Consider the following 11,041-nt stretch of genomic DNA (forward strand, 5'->3'; position numbering starts at 1 on the left):
ACTCCAAGCATCACCCTGACCCTGCGATCCCAACCCAGGTGCCAACAACCCCAGGCATGAAAAGCCACAAGCCAATTTCCCCCAAACCATGAGATTAGTTTACAATTCATGATCAAAACAAACAAACAAAGGTTCTTCCCATTTGCTGGTGATGCTCTGAGCATGCACAGTTCACCCGCGACACTTTTGCCCTGAGAACTGAAATATTTAAATATTGCTAATATTCACATATAGCAACAACCCTCCAGCAGGCAGGGCTGGAGGAAAAGAAGCCAGAAGGCTCGTAATTATAACCTGGAATAGCTGGCACTTCTCAGTTCCTTGCAGATGAATCTCTAGTTCTGGCACCAGCAAGTCAGCCACAAGCAGAAGTATTTACACCAGTGGAAAAAAAAATGCCAAAGGTGTTTTTTCACCACCTCTTCCCTTTAACCTGTCCCATCCAAAGGCCATTCTTGGGCCCAGCCCCAGCAGGGCTCCCCAGATGAGCAAACCACAAGCTTTGCTGCTATAAAAAGACCTAGTTCTCCAATAGCTGTGGTGGTCCAGGCAGCCTGGAGCCCTGGTGGAAGCCTGTAAGAAGCTGCAGTGGTTCCGCAGCACCATGAACACCTTCACTGATAAACTCAGAAGGGATTTTGCTGTCTGATGCTCCCTGGACCTCACCCAGCTGCAAAGCACATCTGGCCTCATACCAGGCTGTGGTACACAAGGATAAAACACTGCTGCATACTTCTGCAGCTATCCCAGCAAGCAGCTGAGCAGCATCTCCACTCACCACAGAAGCACCTCCAAGAGCAAACAGAGCAGGGATGCCCCTGCACCAGGGCATCCACAACAAACAATGGACAGCCCAAAACGCAGCAACAGCACAAGATCTCCAGAGAAGCCATCCATCATAATATCCCCACCCCCTGCTTTTTTCTTCTTTATTTTCCCCAAGTTTAGAATATCTTTTCTCTTGTGGCATCGCATATGGTATCAGATATGGAGAGAATCCCATCAGATTCCTGTTTCTGAAGCTCAGTTCTGCACATAAACCTCAAAGCGGTCCTGGTGCCAGTGCAAGGAAAACAGTGCAAATGAGATGGCCCAGATTCTTCCCATTTCTTGGTGTTCTTTAGGAAGCACCTCCTTGGAGCAGAGGTTAAGTGCTGCAATACCAGCACCCTCCCCAGCTACAGCTAATGAACACGCTGGTTGAGCTGTGAGCCACACAGCCCTTCCTGAGCAATGCAGCACCATGTTTTATACAGACCTTGAGACTTCAATATGCAACTGTTTACACAGGCATCAACCACTTAGTCTGGTCCATTTTACATGTATTTCTCTCCTGCAGGGACAGTCAACAGTCAAATTCCCCCAGCAGCCAAAAGACCCAAGAGGAACTGCATCTGCCATAGATCAAATCTGTGCTGCCTCTAACCCCCCACTCAGCCAGGGCACTGACACCAAAGGGCACGAGGAGGGTTTCCAGCACTGCCACATGCACTGCCAGCCCTTCACTTCATCCTGAAGGACGCCAAAGCAGGAGGCAGGAGTGGGAAGCACTTTGAATATTGTGTTTACTTTGCCATGCCCCCATGGCAGACTTCCTGAGCAGTGAGTACCCCGCTGCCTTCTGCTAGATGTTTTATATTTAACTTGGCAGTGGGCAGTGCCATGGCAATATCCCATCTGCTTCCCCCTTTCCTGGGAGTGATGTCAGCCAGCTCGTACGAGGGCGGCTGCATCCCGGCGCATCCCGGCGTGCGGAGCATCACTGCGCTCAGCTGGGGCTTCCCGCTCCGGCAGGCAATGAAGAGACCATGTACGCACCCTTACGTGAGTTGCTCCACCCAAAACGTTCATGAGCCCCAAGTATCACTCACCCAAAGCCTGCACCCAATATCCCACCCAGGCATTCAGAAGAAAAGCCCTGGCTCACACATTAACCCATCTGTTTGTACAGATGAGGTCCAGGAATGATGCTCTGGGCAACATGTGATGCAAGAGTAGCAAACCAGTAGAAACACCATTAAAATGGGATCCGCAGAGAGACAAGGAGCAGACAGAAGACCCATTTTCTGTAGGAGCTGGATCTCTCAGCTGTTATTAACCACTTCTGTCAGGACTCCAGGGATTTGACCTGGACATACTTCCGTGCCCACGGCTGACCGATCACAGGCACGCTCACTGACACCGACCCTCTGCCTCACGCATCACTGTGAAGCCTATCTGGATAATGGCTCATCACTCCTAAAAACTCAACAGTGGGTTTAAAATTGCTGGAAAGCAGTAGCAAGAGGAGGGCAAAGCCTCAGAGGCAGGACACGTACATACTTTAGCCTTCATGCTTGGGCCATGGGATGGCTACACAGCCCCACTGGGCCAAGCAACACTGCACTGACCCATGAGGGAGCATCCCCGCTGTAAATCCTCATCCTCGGGGCTCTTCTCACTCACCTCTGAATTTCAGAATGTTTAGGACTTGAATTCATCTCAACAATGGCTGAGGCTAGAAAGCTATGGTTTTCCGAAATGAAAGCTGAGATCCTGCTGTCTGATGAGCAATACGGCTGCAAAAGCCTCCGCAAGTATTCCAGGACTCACTGTAGAACCTAAAATTACGTTTTAATTTCTTTTTAGAGATCAATCTTCGACTTTTAGAGAGCTGCTTGTTTCACTGGTGTCAGAGAATTTTCTCTGTAAAGCTGCATGGTGCAGATTAAGTCTCTAAGCCTGCAGGAGGACTCTAATTTTCCATTTTGGGGGACAAAGGTATGCTTTGAAATTGCATTTAAACCTCTTTTTCTTGGGGGACTGGGATATCACTGTTCCAAAGGTGCAGGAACCTTTCTTATTGTTTTAGTAGCATTTCTTAAGTAATCTTAGTTCTGGAAAAATAAAGGTACTTGTTATAAGGACACAGAGTTTAAATATAGCTAAAATGGTGATGGAGAAATACATGACATACTACAAGAACTCCTTACTAGCAAGAACTGCATTAAAAGAAACCCTTAGGGAAATCAGTTTCTCCTTCGGTTGTAATTTTTGAGCTACAACAACAAAAAAGGACAACCCTGGCAGACCCAGCAGCATCCTGACCATGGCATGAACTACTTTAATATTTCAAAAGATGAAAAGCGTGTACGCAGCTCCGGTGCCCATCTGCGGTCACGACAGCAAAATGAAGTTTGGGATTTACAAAGTCCAACATCAGTTCAGTGCAAGTTTAATGGATAACATAAACCAGTATCCAGTTCAGCACTCATTCAAACCGGACCCGTTTTCTACCAGAAGGACACACTGTGCTGATATCCAAGGAGCTCCCTTTAAGATCTGTAGTGACAGGACAAGGGTGATTGTGTTTAAACTTAAACAGGGGAAGTTTAGATTAGATCTAAGGAAGAAGTTCTTTCCAGTGAGGGTGGTGAGGCACTGGAATGGGTTGCCCAAGGAAGCTGTGAATGCTCCATCCCTGTCAGTGTTCAAGGCCAGGCTGGACAGAGCCTTGGGCGACATGGTCTAGCGCGAGGTGTCCCTGCCCTTGGCAGGGGGTTGGAACTGGATGATCTTAAGGTCCTTTCCAACCCAAACCATTCTATGATTCTATGATCATTAGTACAATTGATCCTACTGTAACAGGCTTCCCACTTAGTGCGTGAGGAGCTTCTCTGTCCCGTCAGGAGCTCAGGCCACAGGGAAGCTTCTTTCCTCTTTCAGAAGAAAGACAGGCCACTTTCAGAAAATGGAGATTAGTATTTTAAAATAAAAAATGCTCAATCTGGTATTTTCTTAGAAAATATAAAATTAAACATTTTGATATTGGTCAAATAAAACAGGAAACATTCTGGACATGATAAATCAGTAAAAAACTGAAAACAAACTTTCTGTTATTCTTAATAATTCATGTGCTTGGATGCTCACATTCTGCTACTGTTGGAAGCAGGTACACAGGACAGTGACAAGAGATATAGGATTCCTGTACCTCCATAAGGAGTTGGGATATGTGCAGGGAAGTTTATCTCTGATTGCCAAAGCAGGCAGGTGCTTGAGTGGTCACGACTGGCTGCTATAATGTGGGATCACACGCTCGCAGCACTTCGATCTTGTTGTACAGCACTGATACAGGACCATGAGCTGAGCTCACTGCCATGCCCTCTGGAGACACGCTCCGCAGCTCACAGAACTGAAGTGGTTTGAGCCTGGGGTTTGCACAGCTCTCTTTCCCAAGGGCTGTCTTCCTCACTGCAGCACTGAGTGTCTAAGGGACCTTTGTCAGCCGACTGACAAAAAGAGCAGCTAAGGAGCAGAGAGACAGCCTCTGTCCTGGGCATCTGCTGGCTGGAGAGCCTTCAACAGCACTGTACTGAAGACTTATGAAATAAAAGATGTTAGATAGTTGTCTCGTGCACTTGCTCTCTCTCTCTAAAAATGAGAAAAAAATAGAAGGAAATAGAAGAAAAAAGAAAGCAATCCCAGTATTTGATCTTTTTCCAGCAGCAAGCATGGATTTAATACAAGGCCCCACACAGACCACCACAAGGCAGCACTAGTGTGCTCAGCTTGCCCTGGAAACCTGCAGAAGGAAGGGCACGAAGTAGTGACCTTGAGGAAGCCCTACTGTTTAAGGAGCTTTGAGATACTTCAGCATGAATGCTAAGAAAAATAAAGTAGTATCAGTACATGATATCCCTGCACTGGAGACAGAGCCAGCGGTGAATGGTACGTACGCAACCTCCAAGAAAATGGGATGTTTGTTCTCTTTGGGTTCTTGTAAGTCTCTTTGAGCTGCTGCATTTGAGGAAACTACGTAAACCAACATCTGCCTCGAGGCTGGAGAGGCTCCCCCTCGAGTCCCTGTCAGAGGTACAATTAACACGTTTCTCCTCAGGCTTTTATGAAGCACAGAGCCTGGGTTACACAGGGAATCTCTTGAGCATCCCCTTGGAAAGATGCCTGCCTGTCTGGCTGACAATGTTTTCTGACCCCTCCACCACCTCTGACCCCCTCCACCAGCACCACTGGTGAAAACAGGAGAAAGTCTTTCAGGATTTCTTATTCTCTTCAAGGCAGGCAATAAGCATTTATATGCTCATTGGAGACACTGCAACTGGAGCTGCTAATGGACTCCATAGTTTGGGGCTGTTGAAAGCAAGGCATATGCACCCCAAACAGCTGAGGGCATGTGTTGGTTTTTCAGGAATGAGACACATCAAGAATAGTTTCGTACCATTACTTTACTGATGTAGAGTCTGAATTGCAAAGCTGAGGGCAAAGGCAAAGGCTATAGCTGTCCATATATTACAACTTCAGAGCCAGAGGCATCCACAAAAGCCCTCCCCCAGTAAGAGACAGAAGATGATGCCAAGATCCAACCTGGACAGTGTCTCTTCATGCAGTGCCAAGTGGCACACGGGCAAACAGGACCCACATGAATGCCTCTGGCTCTAATGCATCCCCAACGTCACGTCATTTGGCAACCAGTGCAGGACAAAGCGGGTTGGAAGAGCAGGCACGACTTACTGATGAGAGGTTCTCGTCCCTCCGCCTCCCCTGGCTGTGCCGGCTGATGAAGGATCGCGCAGAGAGCTACGTGATCACCACCACCATCACCATCATCACCACCACGATTATGATTATCTGTACAAACTCCAACTCCGCTGCAAGAGAGACAGACAGACTTTAAGCCACCAGAAAAAGCAGCACGTAATTGAGCACAAAAACTGCTAATGTGGATGAGACACCAGTGACACCGCTGCATCCTTCCCCCATAAAGCTCTCACATGCAGCATGCTTTGAGCCCAGCTACTCGTTTAATAAAACTCACAAATTTACATTTTTAGTGCCACAGAAGAGTCTCTAGGAGGGATCTTTAAAAATAATCTATCAAAGCAGAGCGTTTCCAAGCTACAATGGAGACAGAACTTCCCAAAGCCCTCCCAGCTGCAGTGTGCTGGATACCTCCTCCAGAACAAAACAGCAGCATCTCAGTGCTGAGCACGCCTTGCTCAAGGCCACAGAGCCAAGAACCAGCATAACTCATCCTAATGGAACAGTTTAGCTAAGTGCAAGCCAAATTTCTGCAATTCTCTTCCCAACACCACCACTCCAGTCCAGTCCTCCCTGGAGGATGAAGTCCTTCGTGGGGCACACCCTTGCATCAGGCACATGTCCCCTTTGTCACAGGGGTCAGACAGTGGCATGGGGTGCCCATGGCACAGCACAGCAGGCAGACCCCTCTTCTCCAATGCTGGCCCCTCCACCACAGAGCACAGGCAGGGAGACCTCTTGCTTCTTGGTGAGACACCAGATGGGCACGATGCGGCTGCCCATGGGGGCCACATCCCGTAAGTCCAAGCATCCCTCAGCTCAGGGCTCGGCCAGCTGACAGCAGCAGCTAGAGTGGCTTGAACTGGCATAAAGGAAGGCTGCCAAAAATCCTCCAAACAAACACGAACAAGCAAACAACAGGCTATCCGGTCAACTCCAGAGACACCTGGCAGCAGACAGTAAGAAGCTGCTCCTAAAGCTTCCGAAGGAAATAATTCCTCACACCTCTCTGAGGCTCAGGAAAACTGAAACATAGCACTGGGGTCACTACTTCCACACATCTGGCACCCAGAGAGCAGACAGCAGCCCTGAACTGCTCGGTCATTCCCCATATGCCCCCTTGTGCCAGGCACACACAGGGCTTACTATGCCCAGGACAGGGCAGCAGCAACTCCTGTGCTCACCATAAAGGAGGGACCAGACCAGCAAAATTCAACAGTTCTGAGGATTTACACTTTCTTTGCTTCTCAGCAGGGACATCTATAAAATCCAGTTTTGGAAAGCCGTGCCGTAAGCAATCACAGACGCTGCCATCTGTATTTTATCTATACAGACACATACACGTATAGTAGATATCTGCAGATACAGAAGAAGAGCTGCCATACCTTTAAAGGGCAGCATCACACCACTTGTACTAGCTGGGGTGGCTTCTGCTGAGTCAGGCAAATTGAATTTTACTTCTTTATGGAAAGTTTTTTCCTGACAGGTGGCATTTAAGTGCCAGTAAAAGCAAATAAATGTCAAGAAAACAGTCCAGGTGGTGAGTGCTGCCAGTTACCTTGGAGCTCATTCTGCTAAACAGCAGCTATTTCTGCCCAAAATGCTTAACCAGCTCTGCCCACCACCTTCAAAAAGCAGAATTATGCCTTGAAAGCAGGAGCTTTATCTGTCACTTAAAGTTAGATGTATGAGTGACTTGGAGCCCATATACTTATGGCACCCTTAAAAAGCAGCTGCCTCTACACCAGAAGATTGCACATGGGGTGGGAAGAGAGGGATTAAAAGCCAAACATTGCAAAGGAGTTTTGCCTTAAAAATGCTTTTTAGCTAAAGGCATCTTCTTAAAAGAGGAGCTCTGGGTCTTTCACAGCAATCCCAGCAAGGTGCCTGAATGCCATTGTAAGCAGAACAGCCTGGAAAAAACATACTTTCCCAACAATTCCTGAATCAGCCCCAAAGCAGCAGCAGAGCTCATCCGTGGGAACGACGGGTGATGGGACCTGAGAACTGCCATGGGTGCCCTGTGCTGGAACAGGAGGTTCCAGTCAGGTTAACCAGACACACAAACACACCAAAACTCAAAGGGTTGGGAAAAGAAGATGATGCAAAACCATTAAAAACAAAAAGCAAGCTGCCTCTTCCCATGCCACCCCCCATGTAGAAGCATGTCCCCACACAGCCCAAAGGAATGTCCTAGTTCTGCTGCACCCGTTTTCTTTTTCATTACTGAAAAGAATAAAACAAAAAAACAACCAATGTTTTTAGGAAGATGAGTCAATTTAGCCTCAATATGCAGCATGTGCTTTGGCCACAGTAAAAAAACACAAGAAAAAAAAATATAAATGGGGCCAGTGATGGAAAACTTCCTTTTCTGCTAAAAGAGGTTATATTTCTGAAGAAAAACAAGACCAAGGCAGTTATAAAGGAAAGTTCCTTTCCTAGGACGAAAAGTCCCTTAAATGAACCAAACCTTGCTGTATTGGGCACAGTACTTTGGTGAAACAGGTGAAGTTTGGCCATCAGGAAGCGCTGCCCTAATTCCTTCCTAGGAAGGAACACATGCAAGGCATGTCATTTACAAATGACCTAAGCCAAGCTTCCTTCACACACATACAGACGTGCAACAAGCAGAGTCTGAAGCAGAAGAAAGGGTGGGAATTCCATCAAGATCTGGGACAACACACCAGCATCTCATCCATCCCCATCCAGCTCCAAATGCTGCTTGTTCTGGCTCTGGGACTCCTGTAAATGGAGTATTACAAAGCAGTTGCCAAGAGTAAGGCACAGTATGATTACCAGAACAAAGGGGATGCTGACTTCCAGCAGGGACACTCCTCCTGACCCATCTTTCTCTCCCAAGTTCTCCTTGGAGCTGGTGATCTGGATGGGCTGGACTGCCCCAGGAACCACATGGCAAGGCCCAGAGGTGCAGGCAATGTTTGGCCATGTGTCATGCCTTGCTCTTCAAACTCTACATTTGGTTATTTCAATGGGGAATCTAGTCTAACATTACAGCAATCACACTGGTGTTAACAACAGGAGTGATTTTAATATCTCACTTTGTGGGAGGAATGAGAACAATGAAGCTGCAAATTAATATTCTGTAAATGGGTTTGGTGAAACATGTCTGAATGATAAAACCTGATCAGTTCCCCGTTTGGACTTTGTCCTTTTCATGCCAATGGCCATGCTCTTCTCCCATCTCCCTCATTAGCACAGAGAAGCAAACAACTCAGCCACTGCAGCAGAGCACCCTCATCCTACCCTTGTCCTGCAACACAGATGACGGCCCAAATGTTTCAGTTTCATACACAAGAAATGCATCTGCATCCACATCTCCTTTGGTGGTGCTGCTGAAATTAGGATTTTTTCCTAATGCTACATGTATATACACACGAGGAGGCCAAATCTACCAGGAAACTGCACCCACATAAGCTCAGGGAAGAGCAGAGGACACAGCGCCCTGAGTTTCACTCTATCCAAGCCTAGCCCGTGAGGAGCAGCACAGCCTTGCAGTGCCTCGGAGCAAACAGCAAGTATGCCGAGATGAGCTTTAATCCCAAGAATCCCATGTTGCCCAATCTGGCCTTTGGAAAAAATAAAAATAAAACCAACCAAAAAAAAAGTCCCACACACTCAATTTGTGCTTTTCAAGTTTCAAGAGACTCATACCCACTCGAGGCACCGAAGTTTCTGCCAGCTCTCCCTCTGTTTTAACTTGTCTTTATGGGCTTCATTTGCAGGAGGGGGGAAAACCCAACACGCTGGAAAGCTGGATATACTTGGTAAGATTTTATCCAATCAGCCCAGTCAAACTAATGAAGAAACATCATTAAAACCCCAAACTTTGAGTTAATACATTATTATACAAGTGCAATTCAGCTGCTATGCTAATAAAAAGCCTTTGGGGGAATGAAAAACAAGCCAAACTGCAAAGCACATAATTTATAATTCTACTGGTATTCTTAAAAACACACACACAACAAAACAAGAAAAAAAATGCTCAACACATTTTGTATTTGGCTTCCTAATCATTGTCACTTTTCAATTAGAAGAGACCTCATTCCATTTCTCTCTCTAATTTTCCCCAAGGGAAGTGTTATAAACGCACTAGGCTTTACAAGCTGGGCATATTCAGCCTCCAAATGCAAAGTAAGGTCACACTAATTTAATTTTGCATAATTTTTATTCCAGAATATGTTTCAAAGTAACAGGTTCAGACATCACATTTCAGTGACACAACCTGCTTTTCTGTATTTTCTGTCTAGACGCCGCAGCTCTGGCAGCCGGTCAGCATGCGTGCGACTGTTCTGCAACTAAGCGTTTTTCCCCCAGATTCTCACAATCCTGAAACTGGATATTCGTGATCGAGTAAAATCACTTGTCACATCCCATTCTTCAAGTTCATCGCTCGCTTGCCACATTAAACCACATGTGGCCTTGAATAAGGGTTTCACAGTGGATTACAGCGTTACATTAATGAATGATAGGAGACTCTGCTGCTGCCCAAAGCCTGCGGGCTCCACAATGTGCAGCCTGTGGCCGTTCCCCAGCTTTTTAGAGGAAGGCAGCACATGCCCTTGCTGCCCACACTGAGCTGCTGTCTGGCCACCAAGGTAAGGCTCTCAAGTGACTGAAATCTATGGAAGTGGCAGTGGGTTACGAAGTGGAGGCACCTCACTGGCACGGCTGCTGAGGTACCTGGCCCCACACCTCCCACCAAAGACCATGCTCAGGGCTCAGCAGAAGCAGCCGTGCCTCAGAGCTTCCTCGAGCAGCTATGAACAAAATACTTGGCATGCACAGGTTTAAAATTCAATAGTATTTTTGCAAGGAAGGAGAGCTATTTGAGTCAATGGTGACATGTGGAGCGCCGAGCCTCTGCACGCACGCATGGTTCACAACAGCCGCAGGGGAGGTGAGGCTGTGATACACTTTAAATGCATTTCCTTACTTTTACAGCTGCAGAACAGTTCATAAAACACTTACTATAAACTTTGTTAATGCTCTTCCTTCCACATAGAGTATCACTGCTGAAGGCAAATGCTCCAAAGCACTGGCAAGCATAAAGAGAAGCGGGGAAAAAATAAATTACACCTGCATTTTGCTGCAATTACGAGTCCTCCAGCTATCATTTGCAAGTGGACAGAACAGCTTTCAGACAGGGTCTCAGCCAAGATGACCTTTGCTTTCAGCTGGGTATAATGCACATTGCAGGTTAAAACAGTTATCTGTAAGCTTCAGTTACATTTTCTATATATATTGGGATTGCGTATCACATGAGAAGTGATGGTAAGAAGTGAAATTACTCAGGAGGTAATGGCTAGGCTTAAATGTAGCTGCACTAGCCACAATTCCTAAGAAGAGAAGTTTAATAGAATATGCCAGTTGTCATAAATGCTGTGGTGCAGCATGCTAAAACCCAAGTCTGTTGTGCTGAGACAAATTAAAGGAAGCAGAGAATCCCCTACAAAATATTTCTCTTCTCCTATGGTTACTTTCATTT

General features: G+C 46.6%; 1 protein-coding gene across 1 annotated transcript in view; it reads right to left on the bottom strand.

Moving 5' to 3' along the window:
• Positions 1-5,640, bottom strand: part of PMEPA1 (prostate transmembrane protein, androgen induced 1) — a 7,509-nt gene extending 1,869 nt beyond the window's left edge. Inside the window, 1 exon segment of the mRNA XM_010012358.1 lies at positions 5,509-5,640. Coding sequence (XP_010010660.1) covers positions 5,509-5,604 — 96 coding nt within the window. The 5' untranslated portion in view covers positions 5,605-5,640.
• Positions 5,641-11,041: the final 5,401 nt, after the last annotated feature.

This window comes from Nestor notabilis, unplaced genomic scaffold, assembly GCF_000696875.1.
Source record: "Nestor notabilis isolate BGI_N333 unplaced genomic scaffold, ASM69687v1 scaffold31043, whole genome shotgun sequence".
NCBI lineage: Eukaryota > Metazoa > Chordata > Aves > Psittaciformes > Psittacidae > Nestor > Nestor notabilis.